Source organism: Alnus glutinosa, chromosome 12 (assembly GCF_958979055.1).
Source record: "Alnus glutinosa chromosome 12, dhAlnGlut1.1, whole genome shotgun sequence".
Taxonomy (NCBI): Eukaryota; Viridiplantae; Streptophyta; class Magnoliopsida; order Fagales; family Betulaceae; genus Alnus; species Alnus glutinosa.
In genome coordinates, this window is record NC_084897.1 from 1,292,306 (window position 1) to 1,317,232 (window position 24,927).

A 24,927-nucleotide genomic window follows, 5' to 3' on the forward strand; every position below is an offset into this window, starting at 1 on the left:
AAAAAATGTCAATGACCCCCTAAGACCAACAAAAAGACAAAAATGACCTTCATTTTTTTTAATAAGACAAAAATGTCCTCATAAATTCAAAAAATTAAAACTAAAAAAAAAATACAAAAAAAATACAATTTTTTTTTTAAAAAAAAAATTAAATAGAAAACGAAAAAAAAACTTAAATAAAAAACGAAAAAAGAATAAATTTTATTTTATTTTTTTTTTAAAAAAAAAAAGCAAACAAAAAATAACTGAAATTTATTTTATTTCTTATTTAAAAAAAAACAAATGAAAAAAAAAAACCAGTTTTTATTAAATTAAAAAAACGAAAAGAACAATTTTTCTTAAAGAAAAAAAAGGGAAAAAAAACTGAAAATTATTTTTTTTTTTTAAATAAAAAACAGTTTTAATTTTTTACCTATTTTTTTGGAATAAATTTTTGTTATTTTATATTTTTTTAAGTTTTTTTTTTAATAATTTTATGAATGGCATTTTTGTCATTAGGGGGATATTGACATTTTTTGATAGTTTAGGAGGAGACATTGACATAATTGGTAGTTTATGGGGTACATTGACAAAGAGGTGATAGTTTTAGAGGGTTATGTGTACTTTTTCCCAAAAAAAAATATAACTTCTATCCGGTTATAGCATAAATTAAGCTTTTTTTACCTTTCAATGAGAAGTTGACACATGAGCTTGGAGCAAAAAAAATAAATAGAATCAAAACATCTGATTTCTTCAACGTTTGCTTGAAAAAAAAACCTCTGTCACTCTCCTCATATTCTCTCCTCCGATGAGACGAACGCTGGAGCCGGCCAACACGAAAACCGAACAAAGCCCAATCTGAATCTTCCACCCTCAACTTCTTGTCGTCCAAAACCTGTATACTATCACCCCCTTTTTCCAGGACAACTTCCTTTCATTCTTATCTGATTTTTTTGCATTTACTTGTGAAGTATGATGTAACTCGCAGTCTAAAAACACTGTAAACGACAAAGACCCTACAGCTAATCAAGGTGAACACAAGCAAAAATGACAGTGGGAGGTAGGGGTAAGGGGAAGCGTGGGCGGCGGTTGGAGAGTTCATGAATGGGGAGGCGCCGTTCTCGAACTACTGCCATGGGAGGGAAGCTTCATGCTTCCCTCCCCACCTCCTTTCTCCCTTCTAACTCTTACCCTTTCACCCTACCACTTAACCCACCTTCCTGGTTGGGAGTTTTCTCCCGTTCTACCTGCCTTCTCACACACCCAACAATCTCATGCCCATCAAACTCTCTCCGGCGAGCATCGAAGCATCTATCTACCCGCTACGTCATCGGTTCTGGTCTCTCCCTTGTTGGCTCGGTCTCCCCTTCCTCCCTCCGCTCAAAGCTGTGGTTCCCTCGGTATCTTGAAGTTTTTAGATTTGACTTTTTCAAAGTTAGATCTACTAACTTCAGGAGGCCTTTTCGCTCTTTCCTCCACTCCACCAGATTCCATGGCTTCCCAGCTTCGATCCACCTGTTGCTGCGTCACCAACGGACCTCTCCTGGAGGGTGCGTGTCACACACGCGCCAGTTCACGCGCTCCTTGCGCTGGCGCGTGTGCTCCACACGCCACTGCCCGTTTGTGATGCAGCGGCTCTCCACCAGCCTCCTCCGCTTCGTCCGACTTCCGACGGTGGTTTGGCCTCCTCCGATACTGTATTTTGGGTTATGTTTCTGCGGTTTTTGTCTGATTGTTTTTGGGTATCCTAGTTGTTTTCTCTCCTTGTTCACCCCTGTTATTGTAGCTTTGGTCCTTGTAGCTCAAACTACACCCCATATTACCTTCACTGGTAACCCAGAGTTTTGGCATTCGTGCCATGACTCATTTGGCCCGCATCTTCGGAAGCATTGCCACCCCGTACTTTTTTTCTTAGGTTTAATTTTGGATTGCCCAGATCCTGTTTTTTGTTTTTTCTTATTGTAATTTCTGTTCTGCATCTAAAAAAAAAAAGAAAAAAAAAGTACAAAAAAAGTACAAAAAAGACACACATGAGTTTCCTACAGCAGCATTTCATTTTTTTTTTTAAGGGATAAATAGTTATATGGTCCTTGAGTTTTCACCACTTTATTCTTTAGTCTCTAAATTTTAATTTACATCACAAATAGTACTTCAATTTTAGAAAAATACCAAATTGGCACATCGGTTAAGTTTTCCGTCTAAAAATTAACGGCTCGCTGCGTGTCAACCTTAGAGATTAACACGTGGCACTATATAAAAAAATTAAAAATCTTTAAAAATTAATAAAACTAAAATATATATATATATATATATATATATATATATATATATATATATATATATATATATATATATATATATATATATATATATTAAAAATAAAATAAAAAATAAAAAAACAAGGGAGCCACCCCTTGGCTGGCCCCGTAGGGTGGTTCGGCCACGTCTTGACAAACAAAAAAAAAAGAAAGATCGGTTTTGGCCCATTGGGGGTGGTCTGGCCGGCCGGTCTGAGGGTGGTCGTGCCACCCCCAAGGGCCAAACCCTCCAAATTTTGTTTTTTCCGTTTTGCCGGTCACCCCTAATAGCAAAACCGATCTTGCCATTTTTTATTTATTTTTTTCTATCTAGGGGGTGGCCGACCCAAATCGACCAGCCACCCCTTAGCCAAAATGGGGGTGGTTGGGGTGGCCAAGGTGGGTGGCTCAACCTCCCCTTTTTTTTTTTCAATTTTATATATATATATATTAATTTTATTATTTTTTAATTAATTTTTAAAGATTTTTAATTTTTTATATACTGCCATGTGTCAACCTCCTGAGGTTGACACATGGCAAGCTGTTAGTTTTTAGACGGAAAACGTAACCAAGGTATCAATTCGGTCTTTTCATAAAATTGAGGTATCATCTGTGTTGCAATTTGAAACTTATGGACTAAAAAATAAAGTCGTGAAAACTCAGGGACTAAAAAGATGTTGAACCTTTTTTTTTAGCTGACGTATCGACTGCTTATTGGTAGACATAAAAGCCTTGTTTTTTGCCATGATTGGACAGAAGTTGCACTCTTTAAAAAACTCTCGATTTCAATTTTCGATTGATTTTTTTTTTTTTTTGTGAAACCAATTCTCGAACTTTTAATTTGGTGTAATTTTTCCCTCCAGTAGATTTAAGCTAATCAGACCGTAAAATAAGTGAAATAATTTAGGATTAAATACATTTTTGGTCCTTAAGTTTTGGAAACTTTTTTTTTTTCATACCTAAGTTTTTTGTCACGGGGGTGCTTCGACCACCCCCAGGCCGACCCCAGACTCGAGGCCTATAGGAGGTGATTCGGCCACCCCTTGGTAGAAAAAAAAAAAAAATCAATGGTTTTGGCCTTTAGAGATGACCGAACCACCCCCGTGGCCCTCAATCGTCAAAACATTTCTTTTTTTTTTTATCATGGGGTGGCCGAACCACCCCTTTTATTTTTTATTTTTATTTTTTTTAAGTTTTTGAAAATTTTTGTAGTTTTATTATTTTTTTAATTTTATAATTAATTTTTAAAGATTTTTTATTTTTGTAATTTTTTATATTGTGGGGGGTTGATACATGGCAAACCGTTAGTTTTTTGACAGAAAATTTGATTTAGGTATTAATTTGGTATTTTTCTAAAACTAAGATATCATCTATGATGCAAATTAAAACTCATAGACTAAAAAATAAAGTTTTCAAAATTCATGAACCAGAAATATATTTAACCAATAATTTATATCCCTTAAAATTTGTATATTATAAATTTATCGTTAATTTTAAATTATAAATTAAAAGGACCCACGCTGGGTCACCTTGCGGCCCAGTGTGGCTCAAGGTGACCCTGTGGATCACGCCATGACCCAACTTGGGTCACAGCGTGGCCTAGCTGTGGGTATGTTGACCCATGGGTTTCAGTTTTCTTATTCTTTATTTTTTTTATTTTTTTTAAAAAAAAGGTATTTTCGTCTTCTTACAAAAACCGTTATGATTTAATACCTAACCCCAACAGATAGGATACATTGCATCAAATTATAAAATTTGAGGGATAAAATTGAAAATTTTTAAATTTTAAGAAGGTCATTTTGAAACGAGTGAAAGTTTATGAGTCTCGTAAAGTTTTCCCAATAAAATAATATGTATACTTTTTTAAAGGTACAGGTACAATAACTTTCTCCTTAAATGCGCGATTTAAAATCGCTATTTCACTTTATTAAAATCAATTTTTTTATACAATTTTTCAACATTCGTCAATGCTACATTAACATTTTTGCTACATCACCTTCAATTTTTTTTTTTTTTTTTTAGTCTTATAAATTAAAATTAAAAATAAATTCTAAAAAATAAAAAAATAAAACCCACACCCCAACTTTTGGGCCATGGGTTCCCCATGGGCAGGGTCCAGGAAGGGAGGTGTTCTTCATCATTCCTCAAGGAGCTAAGGATGACAAGACCCTCTCCAGCAAGACGATGAGCTCCTGTTCTTCATCCTTTCGCAGACCATACTTATTGGAAGCCACAGTTCCTCAGTTCCAGTTCCGTATGTGATTGTCTTTAAGTGCTGCCCATTAAATATTGGGTACAGAGTTTCAGTGTACGTGCTTGACTTCATCTTGGGCGTACCGGCTAAATAATATCAGACAATCGGATTGAATAATGAATTGGTTTTGCCGTTGAGCATAATGTCAACAAGTTGGTTGTCGAAATTTATGACTGCGTATTTAAGAGAAGCTTCTGTCGTTTTCCATGAACAACTTTACATGCTAAACCACCATAGTGTGTTTGGAGTTATCCTAACTAATAATTTTTTACACGGACCTACAAATTTCATACAGCATTATAGTGATAGAGTTTGGCAGAAATGGGCAGACGTGTTTAACTCGTTTAATAAACGAACTAATCACGTGTCAACCCAAATGACCCGTTTATAAAATTATATAAATTTTTATATGATAAATACAAATTGAAACGTGTCAAGCAGGTCAAGTAGGTCGTGTTTGGATAAAAAAAGGGTCGTACCAAACGGGTTAAACAGATCGCTTTTTGGTCTAGACATGTCAAAGGGTTAATCCGTTTAACTTAACGGGTCGTGCCTATCGAGGGTGGGAAGAAAGAGCGTTAGGTGGTTGCATACTTTCTTTTGTACCCGCAAGTTTGAAACTTCGAATTGACCCTTAACGGGTTCTTATGTCAAGCGGGTCGACCTGAACTCGACTCAACAACCTGAATTGTCAGCCCTACCTTTAGTTTGAAGTTTGAGGATTTGATTCTAAGCTGCACTTCGGTTGAGGATTTGCGTATATTGCAGAGGAAGAGCACCTTTGTGAAATAAATCTTTCCCACTGCAAGAATTTGAAGAGCTTTATATTAGAGAGATAAACCATTCAAGATAATTGGCTTGAAGACCAACGTTTTGAATTTTGTTTTACTCAGAAATCTGAAACTGGTTGGCTACAAGTTTCTGCAGAAGATTGAGTTTGATGCATTGAATCTGGAACCTTTACATATATCTTGTTCTTCATCCACAGCTACGCGTTCCATATGCTCCTCCACAGAATCCATATAGTAAATGCTTCTACTTTGGCATCTATCAAGGCTTGCCATGCCTCGTAAAACCCATACCCACTTTGCCATCTTTGCAACTATTTGGTAGCTGTTGGAAAAATAATGATGTGGAATTGTAGAAAATTGAAGAAAGCAAAAAAATAAAAACGACAAATATTGTCACCTACTTGAACAATAAGTTTTGCAAACGAAAATACAACACGTTTATCCTCATGATACAATACTGTCCGAATGTAGTGTGCAGATTGCAAATTCTGAACACTACTCTAAATTCAGAAATTTTGTAACAACAAATAAGATAAAAAAGAAGAGAAGAAAAAAGATATCGAAAATACAGTTTATAACTGTTAAAAACACAATTTTTGACAGTTAAGTATTCAAAAATATTATTGTTAGAAAAGCAGTTGTACACATCAGAAAAAATACACACGTAATTAATAATCTCGTGTGCGACGATGTGAAAGTGCTAAGTGCGTCTAAAGCGACAAAGCAACACGCGTGCGTGTATGCGACAACCAGTATTTCACGATGGGCGACGCAACTAGCATAATTAGCACATATATACTCAAAAATCTTATATAGTATAAAAGCATGATAAATGCTTATAAAGCACACAAAATACTCATAGCTTTTTAATGTGAGACAAAGTATAATCAAATAAATAAAGAGAAAGTTGAAATATTCAAATATAAAATAAACTTAAATTTTCATGAAATAATTTATAACGTAACGGTGTTCGGGATGCTTGCCACTCAACACAAATCTCATGTGATCAAGATTCCCGAAGGATGATGCTTCCAACTTCCAACATTGGATGAACAACTAATAGATACTTTTTCTGCACAGAATTTGGCAAAATTTGAATTTGGGTATTCAGTCAGAACATCAATTGAATTTGGAATAAACAACTGCATCTTCAATCGATTTTGCTGCCAGATCTAGATCTCAACCTGAAGCTTTTAGGAAGCTAATAATTAATGGCTTTGCAAAATCATGGATGGACTTGGAAGCCGCTTTGGAAATGTCTTTGAGTGTAGTAATGCCCAAAACACTTGCATTCTTCTTTTCTTGACTTAGCTGCCTTATCTTCTTGACCTTTCCCATATTCCCCAACTCCAAATCTTGAAGCTCTTTGTTGCAAACGAAGAATCTCCCAATCCGTCAACGTCAACCGAGGCCCAGCCATTTAACTCTAGATCAGAACAACTGAAAGGGACATTCTTACCTTATATTAGAGCATTCTCATCCGATTATGTATATCTCAATTTAAAATAGTTAATCAAAACTCACTTTATCTAGTTTACCTAATGAGTTTTAAAATGCATTCTCCAACGTCTTATCTAAATTTTCTTATATTTTATTAAAATAAGCATTTTTACAATTAAATATTATTTTAATTGCAAAAGAAGACAAGAGGTGAAAGAAAAATAATAAAATAATTTTAGATATGTGAATAGTGCAGCTCCACATGGATAATAAATCTATTATAACTTTTGTTTAGATAATCAAATGGAGTGAGTTTTTGAGATTTTTGTTATTTATTCTAGCCTAAAGGTGAAAATAGATAATCGGATGGAAATGCTCTTAACTTTCTGCCTACATTACCGGCAACTTATTCCCTCTCATCTGACTTGCGGCGGCCAGAGCTGCCACGACGAGTACTAAACCGCCAACAAGCCACCCAAATTCTCTCCTTATGCTCTCATTAATTTTTAAGATTTTTATTTTTAAAATTTATTATTTAGATTTTAATTTATATTTTTTAAAGTGATATGACAAAATGGTAACGCGACAATAACGGCTGTTGAAAATTTTGCTGAGGGGCCCTTTTAAAAATTCGAAAAAAAATTAAGTAGCGAAAGTTAATTTTTAAAAAATAAATGACTAATTTCAAATAACTTGTTTACCCAAAATTTACCATACATCTAAATTAAAAACGCACTAGCACACTTCTTAGGCTGCAAATGCCAAATAAATTATAAAACGTTTATGCGTGTTCTTAGACGGAATTCATCCCATTTATTAGAGCATTCTTAGTAGACATTTGGCTATTTTGGTAAGCTAATTTGTTAAAATGCTACAAAATGAGTCATAGCAGCCTCAGCAATTTGGTGAGAAAAAAAAAATTTGACGAGTGAATAATACTAACCAATAATAGTGAGCACTGTTCACTCACAAAAACAATAAAAAATTATTAAAATTTCATCTAAATGGTGAGGCTGCTATGAGTACTTTTAAAAAATGGATGACTAAAATAGAAAAAAAAAATGATTTTTAACTATTTTAGTTAGTAAAATTTTGTGAAACTACTAAAAATTAAGAATGTTATTAGAACATTCTTAGTAGCCCAATCAAATTTTACTAGCCAAAATAGTTAAAAACTAATTTTCTCTATTTTAGTCATTAACTTTTTTAAAGCACTCAAGTCTCATCATTCTAGTTATCCACTATCAGTATTTCATTTAGATAATAATTTTTAAAATGAAGGTCGTGTGTGAACATGAGAGAGGAAAAAAAAAGAAAAAAAAAAAGAGACATAAATTTTTAATAGTATTTGATTGGTTTGGTAAGCGAACATTGCTCACTATTATTGTTGAGTCACTCACCAAAACTTTTTAATTATAGTAATTAGGTCGGTGGGATGTATAAGAGCATCCTAGTGAGCTTTCAATTTCAACATTTTCACTAAAATTTAGTAAAAAAATTCAAAATAGTCAACTTCAACAAACTCTCTATAGTTTATCTATTTTAGCTATTGTAAGAATTTCACTATAAATTTGGTTCACAAATTTCATGAGCTATTGAATATTTTATCATTTATCTCTCACTTTACTTTTCCTCTCTCCTTATTTGTTATGAGGGATTGCTTAAAACTAATAAAAAACTTAATATCTAGTTGAAATAGATAAATATTTGGAGAGTTTGATGTAGGAAGTTTGTTAAAAGTAGTAGTTAAAATAACAATAGTATATTTTTTAGCTAAAATTTAAAAAGCTCAATAGGGATAGTTTAAAGAGAAATGTTACATATACTTAAACTTTTACAAATGGAACCTTACTAAGACGATGTGGAGCTTATTTGTTGGTACTTGTAGCATTTATTTTTATTAATTGTTTTGATCATCTTAAATAAATAAGCTCCACATCAGTTAGTAAAGCTTGTTTTATAAAAGTTTAAGTATATGTAGTATTTTTGGGGTGTTATAAAAAAAGAGTGAGTGTATTTTGGGGGGAGAAGCACTGTATATCCTAATTTTTTTTTTAAAAAATTTGATTAGTAAATGATTTGTCATAATTTTATATAATTTATTATTTTAAAAAATAGAATAAATTTTTTAAAAATAGAGCATTTCCCTTTTGGGAGCCAGTAAGAATGCTTTTAGGGAAGAAAAATAAATAGAGCGTACGTATACAGTATACTGATTCTGTTGCAAAACTTTTCTCTCACCCTTGACCGTAAAAAACGTCCCCTGGGATTCCCCTCTCAACGCCTGCCACACTCACAGCACAACAAAATGGGAAGCCCCGAAAGCAGCAGCTTCCCAAACCAGATCTACTGCGTGGGGGAGGAGGTCGAAGTGAGCAGCGACGAGCCAGGGTTCAAGGGTTCCTGGTACGTGGCCACCATCATCGAGCCGCCCATACCCAAGAAGTACACGAGGGCTAGGGTCGAGTACCGGACCTTGCTCACCGAAGATGGGTCCGAGCCGCTGAAGGAATACGTCGACGAGGGCTACGTAAGGCCCAAGCCTCCGCGAGAAGAGTTTTCAGCCCAGGATTTGGAGCTCGGCGGGGTTGTTGGTGCGTATTGCAGGGACGGGTGGTGGACTGGTGTGGTTGTGAAGGTTCTGGGAGACTCGAGGTACAGGGTTTACTTCAAGAACCCACCGGATGTGATTGAGTTTGAGCGAAAGGATTTGAGGGTGCACCAAGAGTGGCTCAATGGGGAGTGGGTTCGGCCTGACAAGCGGGTACGTAATGTGGGTTTATCTGGGTTTTAGGGTTTAAGTAGTCTGTTATTTGGATTTGGGAGAAAAATTTGATTTTTTTAATGGGTGTTAATTTGTGGGTTTGTTAGATTGCTGATCTTGCACTTGGGTTGCCCCTTTGCTCTTTTCTAATAAGACTAAATTACTTATAAGAAAAAAGATGTGATATGTGGTTAATAACGTAAATGATTGCTTATTTGTTTGATTTCAGTATGGTTTTTTCGTTGATTTATGCGCTAAACATGCGACTTTGATGGGTATTAATTTGTGTACATTTCGCGAAATGTATCGTTTACATTTGATATCATGAGAAATTATCTGTTAAAAGAATATATATTTTCCAGTGGGTTGTTGTGATTTGTGAACACGAGTTGGTGTCTTGAATCTTGATGGGTATGGTATCTTCTTAATGCTTGGCGTTTAATCCTAATTTTATTTAATTTTGGGTTCTTTCAGTGAGCTGTGTCATTAAATTCGGATTCGTACTAGTTTGATTGAAGTTCTCAATGGAAATAGTCAAGGATGTTTAGATGTTGCATAGAATTTGAATGGCTCCATTGCATGTTACTTTTCAGTTCAAGCGAAAGTTTTGCCGTTTGTTGGGGCTGATTGTACAAAATATCTAATGTACAATGCATATGTATATGTACCTATGGATGTCTGTGCGGATGGTCATATTTATATAATTTACTGTATGTCCTGTTGTTCAGGTGTTGCTCAGTTTCTTGTCTTTGTTAATTTATTTGCTGAATATTCTATTAGTATGTCATGGAGCCTCAAGATATCCTATTTCCAATTTCCTCACTCTTTGTTCATATAGCTCAACCCTCTGTACCATATGCCTGACTGGCAATTTTGATTTCTAAAGCAAAAGACAGGGTCCAATTTTAGCACAGGAATGGATGTAGAAGTGAATGTACAAGAAGAAAATTTACGGGATGCTTGGTTCCCTGCAATTGTCATTAAAGAAAACAAGGATAATACATTTTGGGTGAAGTATCAGAGCTCAAGAAATGGTGATGAGGCTGAGCTTGGGAAGGTTAATGTAGATTTGCTCCATATTCGGCCTTCTCCTCCACCTCCTCGCACAGACATAAAATATAATGTGTTGGAAAAAGTGGAAGCATTTTATCAATTTGCTTGGCGGGCAGGCGTGATTGCCAGATGTGTTACTGATACAAAGTATCTTGTCTATTTCAAGCAAACAAATGAGGATAGGGTATTCAATCAGTCAACATTAAGGCCTCGTATGCAATGGAAAGATGAGGAATGGGTTAGTGGATCTCAGGTATTGTCTCCTCTCTCTCTCTCTTTCTCTCTCTCTCTCTTGTTGAATTGGGAGGAGGGTCCGAAGGGCCCTCCCTTGGTGAGGTTCCACATCATTAAAAAAAAAAAAAGAATCAGGGGGAGGTGGGGTGGTGGCAATGATTTTGCATTTGATAGTCATAGTGGGTGGTGTTGTTATGTTCTCTACAAGCTTTCGTATCTTTTCATCTCTTCTTCCAAAAGATATGGACTGAATTGTGTGTGTACATGCTGCCCTTCTCTATCAAAATGAGCTTTATGTCGTCTCCATAGCATCTGTGGATAAAATCTTTCCACTGTAAAGGTACAAAATTTTCTGTTCTTTTATATGATTCAATGCACACAGCTGACTTGAGGATACATTTGGCGGATGAATGACTTGACTGGATGGACCCACCTCTGTTGTATTATTGTTGGTAGTATAATGTTCATAGATCCGATGAGAATCATAGAGGTACTTAGTCCAATATCTTTTCGTGGTAATGCTTGCACCTTATTTTATTGGGTTTATGTATGAGCTTCTTTATCTGTATAGCATGTTAGGGGTTTGACCCGTCAGTGTTGTTAAATTCACATTTAGAGACATGACAATATATGCATTGGTAATATTAGGTTTAACTCTCCCTCTGAGTTCTGGTGTGAGCCAAAGTTTATGTGCTAAAGTGTGGTTGCCCACCCTTTATCGGGAACTTGGCAATTGGGTGATTGACTGCATACATAAACTACATGTATTCGTGACTTCATGCTTGCTAATGTCTTTCTTGTTCAACCCCATGTTTGTTGCTTAGAAGTATATTTACTAATAGGTCATAGTTAACAAGCTCTCTTCATATTTATCATTTTTCCTACGAAGTTACGTCCAATTACATGATCATTTAATGATTTGTTCTAAGAATGATACGAATGCAGTGCATGAATTACTGAGAGATGTATACAATGAACATGGGGCCTAGGCAATCAATCACGTATGCCATCACCTACGTGTGCCTTGGTATTTAGATAACAATGATGAATTTATATAGAAAGTTTAGTGACATGCATGGGTTACAGTTACTGAAGTTATACTCGAAAGGATTTATTGGTAGCTCAAATGACAGGATTTTTGTTTCAGGAATTAATAGTCACTTCAGATTTTCAAGAACAAATGAGGCACCCTTGTAACAATGCCAGTAACCCTGAGGTAACTGTTCAAGTTGAAAGTTATGTTGTTGCAAGAGATGACATGGACGAGAGTAAACCTCTTTCTACAAATTCTCTGAAGAATTTGATGGAGCAGCCAAGTCCTAATGATGGAAAAGTAGTTACTCGTGCTTTGGCACCAAGCACGAGGAAAATAAAACTGCGCAACCTCAAGGATAATGCTACACAAATACATCCTTCAAAAAAGTTGAAAACAATGATTACCTCAGAGGCCCTATTATCCGCTACAACTTGTCAGTTAAGGAAGAAGCGAAGCAAAATATCAAGAAAACTACTATCTAGATCGGCTTTGCCAAAAAGTGGAGGTAAACAACAGAGACACTCGGGGGTCCTTGGCAATCAACCTTTTAGTACAACTGAGAGCCCTATTCGCAAAGTGAAAGTTGTGAGTTGAATCTTCTCTCTTAGTTCGTAGTTTACTTGTTCAAGTGCTATAAGCTCATATTTTGATCAAGACAAACATGAATAAGTTGGATGTCTTTTGTTACCCTTATTTATCTATGTTTCCTATACATACAAATTTGATCAAGACAAACATGAACTTATTGTAGTAAGAGATCATTCCGCAATCCACCTTGACATGATTTTCCATTCACAACAAAATTTTAGCATGGAATCTCATCAATCGGCCTTTTTCCCATCCATGATGACTTAATTTTCTCTTCTCAAAGTCTCCATTCCAACTCAAGAATTCAAGTTCAAAGGTAGGAGAGTTGAAGAAGTATGCAACATATGCTTTTGAAGATTTGCAAAGCCAACATGGAGTTCCTTAATAGACCTTCATATTATAGTATATTTTGTGGGGTCCATGTATTTACCTTTGGTGTCTTTAGTTTTTTTTTTTTTTTTTTTTTTTTTTTTTTTTAAATGTAATCGAAATATCATTAAAAACGTAAGGCACCCCAATGTACACGGGAAATATACAATTAAAGCCAACTAGGTAGAATGGGCAAAAAGAACAAGAAAATCATAAAATTAATCACTAAAGGAGAAATATAAGCGGCTGTCCAAAGGTATAAAGTGTTTAAGAAAAAACATTTTAACTCCTCCAAAGGCCTCTCACCGTCCTCATAACACCTATCATTCTTCTCCTGCCATAAACACCACAAAAGGTACAAATGCATCATCTTCCAAACAATGGCACTTCAAGTGTTGTCGGCAGTCACAAATCTTTGGATTCCTTATTGATTGGCGACACTCAATCCTCTAATCAGTCACAAATTGGCGTGCACATCGTTAAGTACTACCAAAAGCTTTTTACCGAGCAATGTAGGTGGAGGCCTTTGGTGGATGGTATCTCCTTTGATTCTATTTTGGAAGCTGTGGCCAATTAGTTGGAGAGAGATTTTGAGGAGGAGGAGGAGGTTAGGAAGGTAGTGTTAGCTATGGTTGGAGATAAGGCGCTGAGTCCTGATGGCTTTTCTATGGCCTCTTCAAACAGTGCTGGGATGTTTTGAGGGGGGACTTTATGAAGGTGTTTCGGGTTTTTCATGATGAAGGTGTTTTTGAAAAGAGCCTCAATGCTTCGTTCATTTCGCTTATTCCGAAAGTTCCAGGTGCTTTTGATCTCAAAGACTTTCGGCCTATTAGTCTTATGGGTGGAATTTACAAAATCAATTCTTAGCAAATAGATTGAAGACGGTTTTGGAGAAGGTCATTTTCAAATCTCAAAGTGCCTGGACACAAGGGGAGACAAATTCTTGATCTGATCCTTATTGCAAATGAGTGTCTTGATAGTAGATTAAGATTTGGGGAGCCTGGCGTCATGTGTAAAATGGATCTGGAAAAAGCTTACGATCATGTTAATTGGGATTTTCTTTTGTATGTGCTGAGGAGGTGTGGTTTTGGGGGAAAATGGTGCTCTTGGATAGATCTGATCCTTATTGCAAATGAGTGTCTTGATAGTAGATTAAGATCTGGGGAGCCTGGCGTCATGTGTAAAATGGATCTGGAAAAAGCTTACGATCATGTTAATTGGGATTTTCTTTTGTATGTGCTGAGGAGGTGTGGTTTTGGGGGAAAATGTTGCTCTTGGATAGCTTATTGTATCTCCTCTGTGAGATTCTCAATGTTGGTAAATGGTTCTCCTAATGGTTTTTTCAGTAGCTCTCATGGGTTGAGGCAAGGGGATCCTCTTTCACCCTTGTTGTTTGTGTTTGTGATGGAGGCTCTAAGTAGAATGATTTCTACGGCGGTCAATGGGGGCCTTCTTGAAGGCTTCATAGTTGGCAATGCTACTTTCTCTCATTTGCTGTTTGCAGATGATACTTTGGTTTTTTGCAATACTTGTCCTTCCTAGTTACGCTATCTTAGAAGTCTCTTTCTTCTGTTTGAAGCTGCCTCGGGCTTAAAGGTTAATTTGGCCAAGTCAGAATTAATTCTTGTGGGTGATGTAGATCAAGTGGAAAGCTTAGCCGTTATCTTAGGGTGTGGGGTTGGCACTCTGCCAGTGAAGTATCTAGGTTTTCCATTGGGGGCTTCATATAAATCTATTCATATTTGGGACGGTGGTTATCGAGAAGATTGAACGTCGGTTGTCCAGTTGGAAAAGGTTACACCTTTCCAAGGGAGGTAGAGTCACTCTTATCAACTGTACCCTTGCTAACCTACCCACGTATTTTTTGTCTCTTTTTTCTCTCCCGGCAAGTGTAGGTGCTCGCATTGAGAAGCTACAACGAGACTTTTTATGGGGAGGGATTGGAGATGAGTTCAAATATCACTTGGTGAGTTGGTCTAAGGTTTGTAATCCGATTTTAGAAGGCGGGATAGGTATCGGAAATTTGGTGAAGTTCAACCGGGCTTTGTTAGGCAAATAGTTGTGGCGTTATGGGATTGAGAGGGAAGCTTGGTGGAGAATTGTGGTGGACTCCAAGTTTGGTAGTTTATGGGGAGGTTGGTGCTCTTTAGAGCCTGCAGGCGCCTTTGGGGTGGGTTTGTGGAAGAACATCAGGAAAGGGTGGGAGAAATTCTTAGGCCTTTCTAGGTTTGAAGTGGGGGATGGGGCTATGACCAAATTTTGGCATGATTTGTGGTGTGGAGATATAGTTCTCAAGGAAGCTTTTCCTGTTTTATTTGAGATTGCTCGTGCGAAGGATGCTTCTGTTGCGGATAATTTGGAGCTCCTGGGTGATTCTAATCAGTGGAGCGTGAGCTTTTCTAGAGAAGCACATGATTGGGAACTTGATGTTTTTGCTTCTTTTTTCCAAGTATTGCACTTAGTCATTGTTAGAAGAGGTAGTGAAGATAGGCTGTGGTGGGTCTCCTCCAAGAAAGGTTTGTTCATAGTTGGGTCTTTCTTTAGCTCTTTGGCTTGCTCTGTGGGGAGTCTCTTTCCTTTGAAGAGTGTGTGGCGGATGCAGGCTCCTTTGCGGGCGGCTTTTTTTTGCATGGTCGGCAGCTCTCGATAAGATCCTTAATATGGATAACCTCAGGAAAAAGCATGTTATTTTAGTAGATAGGTGTTGCATGTGCAAGCAGAACAGGGAGTTAGTGAATCATCTTCTTCTTCACTGCGATGTGGCTTGCGCTTTGTGGAGTGTTATCTTTACTCATTCTGGTTTGTTTGGGGTTATGCCTAGGAGAGTCCTTGACTTGTTTGCCCGTTGGTGGACGTTTGAAAGGCCGATGAGTGCTGCGATTTGGAAGATGGTGCTGACATGTTTTCTTTGGTGTGCTTGAAAGGAAAGAAATAATAGGTGTTTCGAGGATTTGGAGCGTTCCTTGGAGGATATTTTAGCTTATTTTTTTCATGCTTTGTATCTTTGGACAGTGGCTTTTGTGTCCCCTTTGCCGCTTAGTTTTGGCGATTTTCTTGTTCGTTTTTCGATTTCTAGTTAGGTGCTTTCTCTTGTATATTTCCGGTGTACTTGGGGCATCTTATGCTTTTAATAAGACTAGTTTATTACTTATCAAAAAAAAGTGTTGCCGGCATTCCGCTAACAAGCAAATAAGTCAACAACTCGTCTCGGCATAACCCAAGACAACCCGAAATGTTTGAAGAAAACATTCCACATGGCACAAGCAACCTCACAATGAAGAAAAAGGTGACCCGTAGACTCTTCATTATTTTTGCACATAACTCCAATCCATCACAATGACGTTTCGCTTATGGAGATTGTCAATGGTAAGGATCTTCCCTAGGGCCGCCAACCACATAAAAAAGGTCACCTTCAATGGGACCTTAGTCTAAACACTCTTCCAAGGGAAACGAATGCCATTAAGACAACCTAAGGCATTGTAGAAAGATTTAACACCAAACAACCCTCTTTTTTGATAAGTAATAATGCAACTTTATTGAATAGGGTAAGGTGCCCCTACGTACACATGCAGTATACATTAGAGCTCTTACAAACCCAGAACCCAAAAACAGCAAAACGACTTTTGAAACCCTCCCGGCCAGAAAGCACCCAAAACCCATGTGAAACCTAAATTCCAAAAAACAGTTGAAACCCTCGTCAAACACCCAAACCTGCTTCGAAAGTACCCCAACCCAACAAACCCCCCAAAACCCACCAAAAATCCCGAACAACCCTCACAGAAAAAACACCCACAAATCCAAAACCCACATGAGACACCCAAAACTTGAGCCGACGGAAACTGAAATAAAAAGCAAACCTAAAATACAAAGGTAAAGTTAGAAAAACCCTCCCAAAAACAGCAAACCCAACTGCAATGGCGGTGGCGCGTGGTGCCAAGCGCACCGGAGCGGCACAAAATTTGCCAGAGAAGCCATCAGAGAGGCGTGTGCTCAGTGAAAGGGTCCCAAACACCGTAGATTTATCTCCCAAGTTTCAGAAACTCCCTCGGCCATGTGCGCCAGAAACAACGCATGGCGGCCACCCATAGCTGCTCTGATGGCGGGGTAGAGCTGGAACGTGACGGAGAGTCCCTCGGTGAGGCACGTGCATGGGGAGGAGGTCCCAAACATTGTAGATCTACATCCCAAGATGCAAAAGAACCAAAACCAATCAGCCATGCCCACCGGCGCAACGACCATTCACAGAATCTACGTCGACAGTGAAGACCGGAACAAGTCGGCGAGGCATCGGGCGGGGCGTGTGCACGCGAAAGATGACCCAACCACCGTAGATCTACTTCAAAGATGTAGAGAAACCCAAAACTAAAAGACCAAAAAGAAGAAGAAAAAACACTAGAGGACCTAGACTGGAAGGGAACCGAATGAGGAGGGAGGTCCCTCCCTCCCTCCCTCTCGTCACTAGACCTAAGGGTTTTTTGTTATGAGGGAGACCACATGACTAAACCATCTTAAACAACTCTCCATCTTTTTCTCAACAGCGGCAAGCTGACAAAGCCTCGGGCGAGGCGTGTGCGCGCGAAAGATGACCCAATCACCGTAGATCTACTCCTAAGGTATAGAGAAACCCAAAACTAAAAGACCAAAAAGAAGAAGAAAAAACACTAGAGGACCTAGACCGGAAGGGAACCGGATGAGGAGGGAGGAGGGAGGAGAGGAGACCTAAGGGTTTTTTTGTTGAGAGGGAGACCACATGACTAAAGCATCTTAAACAACTCTCCTTCATCTTTTTTTGATAAGTAAGAGTAATATCATTAAAAACGCAAAGCGCAATCAAGTACACAGGGGATATACAAGAAAGGCAATTAAGAAGAAGAAGAAAACAAAATAAGGAAATCATTAAAACTAATCACTAAAGGTGTGAGGAACGTAGCCGTCGAAGAGTACAAAGAATGAAATAAAAAGGAAATGAGCTCCTCTATGGTTCTTTCTTTGTCCTCGAACTGTTTATCGTTGCGTTCCCTCCACAAGCACCACATAAGGCGACAATGAACCATCTTCCACACGACCACACTCCGAGAGTGACTACCCGTCCACCAGCAAGCGAATAAATCTACCACCTGAAGAGGCATAACCCAAGATTCCTTCATCTTTTTCTCAACACCAAACAACTCTCTTTTGGAAGGAATCCACCATAGCCTATCAATCCCTTCACGTCTCAATCTTACTGAATATAGCGACTTATAAAACGAGACAGGCATCCACCACCCAATCCTGAGCCGATCTAGCAAAGCTCACATTCCATTGAATGACACTTCCTAAAAGTTCCATATAAGCTTCAACAGGAGCATCTTTTGCGCAAGCAGTGCCAAATAAAACTGGGAAAGCATCCTTCAGGGTCATATCCCCACACCACAGGTCATGCCAGAATCTAATCTTGGAGCTATCACCCACTTCAAATCTAATGTGTCTACGAACCTTCCCCCAACCTTTCCTAATATTATTCCTTAAACCCACTCCATACATTCCAACAGGCTCACTAGAACACCACGCTCTCCACGAACTTCCACATTTATAATCCATCACCACTCTCCACCAAGCCGCCCTCTCCATCCCATAACGCCAAAGCTATTTACCCAAGAGAGCAAGATTGAACCTCAAAAGATTCCTAATCTCTAACCCTCCCTCAGAGATCGGCGTACGCACCTCTGCCAACTCACTAGGTGATATTTGAACTCGTCTCCAAGCCCACCTCATAAGAAATTACGATGGAGCTTCTCAAATACGGTTTGCAACACTCGAAGGGAGAGGAAAGAGGGATATGAAGTACGTAGGAAGATTGGAAAAGGGTGCACTTTAGATTTTTATTTGAAAAAAAACTGGGAACACTATTATAGGAATGTTTTCGTTATTTATAGATTAAAAAAAAGGTAGTTGCTATAGCCAACCAAACACTTTTCCTACTTGGAATTATTAGCTCACTTCCTAATTTAGAAGCACATGCACATATATCCCGTTGGTAATTTTCTTATTTCATAGATACAAACAAAGAATGTGGCCTTTTCATTTCCCTTTTTATTTTATAACTGGAGGCTGGTGATTGATGTCCAACTTGTGAATGGACAGAGGTTCCATAGTTCAAGTTCCTTTATTCATAATTAAAAAGAAAAAGAAAAGGAATGAAGAAACAATTAGAGAAATTATAAAAGCATAAGAGTATGGTACATGAGCTTTGGCACTGTGACACTACAATATGTAAGCCCTTGTATTTGTATTTGCTTATGTGTGCATCCAGATGTCTTGAAACTTGCTGACATGAGTGCACCGATATAGAGAAAGTTGGTTGTTTGTTAAAGTATAACATAAACAAACATTTTTGTATTCCTTGTTAGAAATTTAATGAAGCCTGGTCCATTTGGCTTAGTTGGGGCGGATACCCCTGAAGGTGCAATTTTGCATTTTACAATTTCCAGTGAGGATGACATGATTTAGAGTAAACCATTCTACATGACTGCTTTTTCTTTATCACCTTGAAGGGAAGTGATAGTCACTTAACTTCGCTTCAGTTTTGTTTCTTCCATGACTTGATATTCCTTTTAAGGACATTTTCCGTTCCTTGTGCAGTGGAAACAAGAGGAGTTTGGTAAATTGGACAGTAATGAATCAAGTCCAGTAAATAAGAGGGGAAGACGTCCAAAGTCACTGGTTAAAAGCCCCCCGCCTTCAGCAGCAGGTATATATGGTCATAAATGTACAATGCATTGATTGGATTTTCTATATTAAAAAGACTTGATTTTTAATCATATACGGTTAAGGAGGGCAATGCAGGTGGTGGCACTGCAGAAGAAATTGTTCTGGAGGGTATTAGGAAAGAAGCTGAAATGCCTATCATCTTGGGGTTGGAAGCTAAGGTAATGGGACGTTCACACTCTGGAAATTTTTGTCAGCTTTCAGATCAGAAAGATACAAATCATCCAGCAGAAGATAGGTCCATCGTAAGTGTGGAACTGAGATTCACCTTATTGAAGTCAGAACTTAGTAGTATGCAGTTACCAATTACTACTTATATGATTGTCTAGTGTTTTGTGTCACAGAGAATTAAATCTTTTTTATTGTTATTAGGAAAAAGAAAAAAGAAAATGAAAAAGGGAATCTGTATATGGCTTGAGGAGTAACTAACATGTCACTCTTTTTACGCAAAGTAGATGGCCATTCTAGTGTGGTGCACGTGTTTATGTGTGTATCTGTCTACCCCAAGTAGGAGTGGGTAAAGCCCGCCTGGACCCTCATAACCGCCCCGGCCCGCCCTGCCCTGGATATTATGGATCCCCTAATAAAATTGTGACTCGCAGGCTGCATTTTCAAATAACCGAGATATCTGAACCAGCTTGCGGAATTGGATATGTGCAAACCGTAAGACCCACCCTGCCCTGAGATCAATATAACATATGTAAACATCTTTTCCCCAAACCCTAACGCCATTACTCATCTGCTGCTGCAGAGTCCAGAAGTCACGCGGCGCCTCTTCTTCATTGTAGAAGTTTCTTCTTCATTCTTCAATCTTCATTCCCTTCACGTTCAGGTCTCTCAGAATCAAGGGATAAAATCTGTGTACTTTCCCAGATTGTAAACTTTGTTGGTGGGATTGTTTCAGTGTTGTATTTTGGTTTTTATTTTTGTTGGCTTTTCTTTAAAATTTGTGAGATCACTGAGATACATAAATACATTGAACAAGAGTCTGAGAGTTCTCTCGAATGAAGACATGGAACAAGAAGATGCCATTCGGGAATACCCAACCCTGCCTCGCAAAACTCGAAAGCCTATGGAAACAACATACACATATCGGGTATTGGCCCATCAGAGTTGAAATCGGATGACCATGGGTCAACTCTTGGAAAACCCAAAAACCCGCTTCACCCTGAACCCGTGCCCACCCCCGACCCTAAGGGGTTGGCTCAAGTGGTAAGGGCCTTGGTCTTGGACTCTTGGTGGTATCCCCATCAAGTTTAAGGTTCGAAACTTCAATTCCCCTTAGGTGCAAATTATTCGTTGGGACCATGCTTGTTGGCAAAGTCAGAGTCTTATCTGATCCATGTGGAGAGGGGCAAAAAGCGTTTTGCTTGGGTCCGGGGTTTGCCCGACAGGGGTGAGTACATAAAGTGGCCCTGCCTTGGAGGGGTTCTCGGTCATAAAAAAAAATATGTATCTGTTGGAGGGAGGGAGGGAGGGAGGGAGGGATTGATTGATTGATTGACGTGTACCCAAAAATAAAAAAGAACCTCTTGAGAAGACAAATGAAGATTTATATTGCATTATCAATTTAATTTTTGAGTTAAGAGTATACTTACTGCTTGAATTGTTAAATTGCCACTTGTTCAAAAAGCTTATGCTAATGGGAAATGGTAAATTTAATCATTTAATAAATATTTTTACACCCCCTCACGTTTGAGTTCAAAATCCCTATCAACAAGTGAGGCTCAACATGTGGAATATTTAACTAAAATTTGGGTAAATTGTAGAGTCAAGTTCGAACTTAGACCTTGGCTATGATACCATATTATATTTCCAGTTTTGGACGATTATTTCATTTGAAATTATCTAAAGTAAGCTACCAATGCTCAGGTTGTGATATCTCTCAACTTGCTAGTGTTGCAAGTTTGGCTTATCTGCTACATAGCTTGGGTCTGTGTTTAGACACGGTAGTACGTTTAGTGGAAGGGCCACCATAATGATTTGTCTTTTCTCTAGTTCTGCTTGTTGCTCAGTCCAGTGCTATTGGTTATGCTGCTTGTTCTTACTGTGCAGGAAATAGATCAACAGAAATCTGAGGGAAACAGTATTAAAAGAAAGAGAGGAAGGCCCCGTAAATTTGTTGTCACAAGCTCAAAAGCTTCAGATGGAGGTATATAATAGCTTCAAGCGACAATAGATTGTTGGCCAGATATTTCTCACTTACACAAAAAACCACTGTGCTCTATGATTTGTAGGTAAGGAGCAGAATGGGGTTGAAGGCACTGAAATTGTTGTAGAAGATCATCCAACTCAAGCAGTTGCTTCATATATGCTTACTGGGGGGAAATCTGCAGGTACGAGTGTGCCACCTTAGTTCCTTTTTTCATCCCCCTAATGAGGAATTTCTGAATTTTATAGAGACTGGAAACTTATAATTAACCAAGCAAGGACCAAAAATTTAGTAAGTAATAATATTATACTAGACCCTAAGAGCATTAGCAGCAGATTATTTTAGATTTTCCTTAAATTTATGAAACCAAGCTACTTTTTGCTTCCATGTTCAAATACACTCAACAATAGCTTCCCTTATCATTTCTCTATACCATTTAAATATTTTTTCAAATCAATGCTAGGGGAAAGAGAGAGGAAAGAAAGGAAAGAGAAAGCATTTTTTTAAATAAAATAAGGATAAGGGAAGCTAAAGTGCTTCCTAAATTTTGGGTAGCATTGTAGCTTTCCCTTAGTTTAGGGAATGGAAGGGGAATTTGCTGCAGGTGAGTTTTTGGAGATTTTTGTGGATTTTCCTTACGTTTAGGGAAGGGAATGGGGGTTTAAGAAATCTGCTGCTAGTGCTCTAAGTAGTAAACGGGAGGAAAAAAAATCCAAAAAATAAAAAAGTTTTGCCAGCATTCGGGGAGCAACTCAAAATGCATTCATCAAGGGGAACAAAATAAAGCAAAACCTTATAACAATAAGCCTCAGTTTAAGGTAGGTGGAGGGGACTAGTTGTGATGTGACTTTCAAATTCTGGTGGGGATACAAGTACTGTTCTTTTATCCTTCATTTTATGAAAATGAAAAAAGTCTCAGAATTTTGCAACAAGCACTCAAAGACTCTTCCCCGTGGTTCCTCTACAGTTAAATAGAGCATTAGATTCCTTTGTTTGTGCGCGATATTTTCCTAGGAAAAGGTGACCATGCTTAATTATGTACTGAACAACATCAATTGTCATGCAATGTGCATCTCCATGTTCAAACCTATACAAAGGACTTTTATCCAACATGTATGAGAATTCATGTGTGAAGAAAAAGCATGACTTCAATTGGAAATAGTCACTGGGAAGACAAGGTGGATTAGTAAAGCATTCTTCCCCACCTTGATGGGAAAAAGACTTCAGTAGGAACAAATTAGAAAGATTATTTACCCTGTCATACAGCTGATGTTGTACTGAACAACATCAATTGTCATGCAATGTGCATCTCCATATTCAAACCTATACAAAGGACTTTTATCCAACATGTATGAGAATTCATGTGTGAAGAAAAAGCATGACTTCAATTGGAAATAGTCACTGGGAAGACAAGGTGGATTAGTAAAGCATTCTTCCCCACCTTGATGGGAAAAAGACTTCAGTAGGAACAAATTAGAAAGATTATTTACCCTGTCATACAGCTGATATCTGGAACTGAAACCATAGCTTGCATTTTGTAGACTCTTATGACGTCTCAAGAATACAATTAGCTGAAGTTTCTGCGACAAATTCCACGACAGATGATATTGGTATGACAAGCATTGCAGCGGTCGGCAATATGGACGTTGATGACCAACCTCTAGCCACATGGATTGGTGGAATGTTGCAGTGCCCAACAAGTGCCAAAGAGTCAAGTAAGCTAGTTCGACATCTGAATTCATTCCCAGTTATTGTAATTTGTTCTGATTATATTTGTTTTCTGCTTAGAACTATCACCTGGTAGGACCGTTGATGAATGCAATGAAGCAAGAAAACAGCAACCTGATATTGTGCAAGTTCCTGAAACTGTTGCCACAGGTGACTCGGCGTTGGATGAGAATAGAAGATTGCCATTTGAGAAGACCTCGCCACTCTGGAAGACAATTGAATCTATGGAAATATTCAGAATAATGCCTCAAGATCCACACTTTCTTCCTTTGAGTAAATGTAGCGAGGTTTATCGTGAGGGATTGGCTATTGGTAATATGGTAGCCTTTTCCAGTTTGGTTGAGAAAATACCCAAGTTGCAACTTGATGATCCTAGAAGCATTTTTGCTACCTATATGGAGAGTCTTCTTGACTTGGAAAAGCTTGGATTTGATGTTACTGTTTTCCGAGGTCGTATTAATGAAATGCTATCAATTATAGATACGCAAGGGCAGATTCTGAACGAGTCGAAAGATGCTGAGGGCAAGATATTGCGTTGTAGTCGTGAGAAAACAAAAATGGCTGAAGAGATGGTCAATATTGAGAAGCAGATAGCTGAGTTACAAGAAAAACATGCATTAATCAAGTCGGAAAAGGAGAGTAAAGAACATGAAATTAACATCTTGCAGGTGCGTGTGAATGAAATCAATGAAGACATTCAGAGCGCCCGGCTTGGTTTTGAAAAGCTTGCTGCTGCACCTTGGAAATCGGTATGATGCCGGCGCTCTTAATGGTTTCCTCTCTCTCTGGGCATTCCCTCAGTGTTCATGACCCCTGGAGGCGCTGTGCAACTGATCATAGAAGAAGTTCAACTTATAACATTAGAGTAGTGTTCATAGAAGTTGGTATTTCTGACATCTTATGAGGGCTTTCTATTAGTCCTTTCTGTTTTTATATCTAGTCTTAAGATATAATCTTTTGATGGCTGGTTAACGGTATTTGCTCATGACTTTTCTTATCTAATCTTTTGAATGTATCATGGTTAGTGATTGATATTATAATGGCTCTTCGCTTCCAGTTTTGGTTTGTGGTGTTAACTCTTGGTATTTGGCAATAGAAGCGGGGTGGCCCAGATTGCCTACAGGGGATGAACAGAAGATGGAGAATCTGTAATCATCGAAGAGAAATGATTTCCATGTGTATATGTAGTGGAATTTAACCCCAGTTCCCGTTTTATTGGGCATAGGAAAAATGGAAAAAGAAAGAGGAAGGAGTTGATAAACACACTACAATTTCCTTGCAAACTCACAGTTCAATTTTGTGAAAATAAGTGTCAGGTAGACGCGGTCTACATTGTGGTTGATGTAGTAAGTGTTATTATGTACCCGTGAACTATTACGATAGTTTAATGGAATTAGTGTCGTAAACTGGTACATGGTAGTTCACATTTAGTGGCTGGCATGATAATGCAAGTATTATGCAGACTATCAAGTCAGTTTGTAAGAGGTTTTATAGT

The 24,927-nt window shown here is 38.0% G+C and overlaps 1 protein-coding gene across 3 annotated transcripts; it reads left to right on the forward strand.

The window, feature by feature from the left end:
- Positions 1–8,988: 8,988 nt before the first annotated feature.
- On the forward strand, positions 8,989–24,488 carry LOC133851032 (DUF724 domain-containing protein 6). 3 transcript variants are annotated; one of them, XM_062287323.1, is made up of 9 exons: positions 8,989–9,525; positions 10,412–10,831; positions 11,960–12,433; positions 19,427–19,535; positions 19,631–19,797; positions 21,608–21,704; positions 21,790–21,888; positions 23,246–23,419; positions 23,493–24,488. In XM_062287323.1, exons 1-9 carry the CDS (start codon positions 9,070–9,072, stop codon positions 24,185–24,187), a joined length of 2,691 nt encoding a protein of 896 aa, XP_062143307.1. In that variant the 5' UTR covers positions 8,989–9,069; the 3' UTR covers positions 24,188–24,488. The 3 variants fall into 3 exon arrangements, with proteins under 3 accessions (XP_062143307.1, XP_062143308.1, XP_062143309.1); XM_062287324.1 differs by having other exon boundaries at positions 19,631–19,713; XM_062287325.1 differs by having other exon boundaries at positions 9,389–9,525; positions 10,422–10,831.
- Positions 24,489–24,927: the final 439 nt, after the last annotated feature.

Bases quoted from the DNA above. Each gene is read 5' to 3' on its own strand.
- LOC133851032 (XM_062287323.1), top strand. From the start codon at position 9,070: ATGGGAAGCCCCGAAAGCAGCAGCTTCCCAAACCAGATCTACTGCGTG. The intron at 9,526-10,411 runs GTACGTAATGTG...TGATTTCTAAAG, and splicing joins GGGTTCGGCCTGACAAGCGG to CAAAAGACAGGGTCCAATTT. The intron at 21,889-23,245 runs GTACGAGTGTGC...TGCATTTTGTAG, and splicing joins TACTGGGGGGAAATCTGCAG to ACTCTTATGACGTCTCAAGA.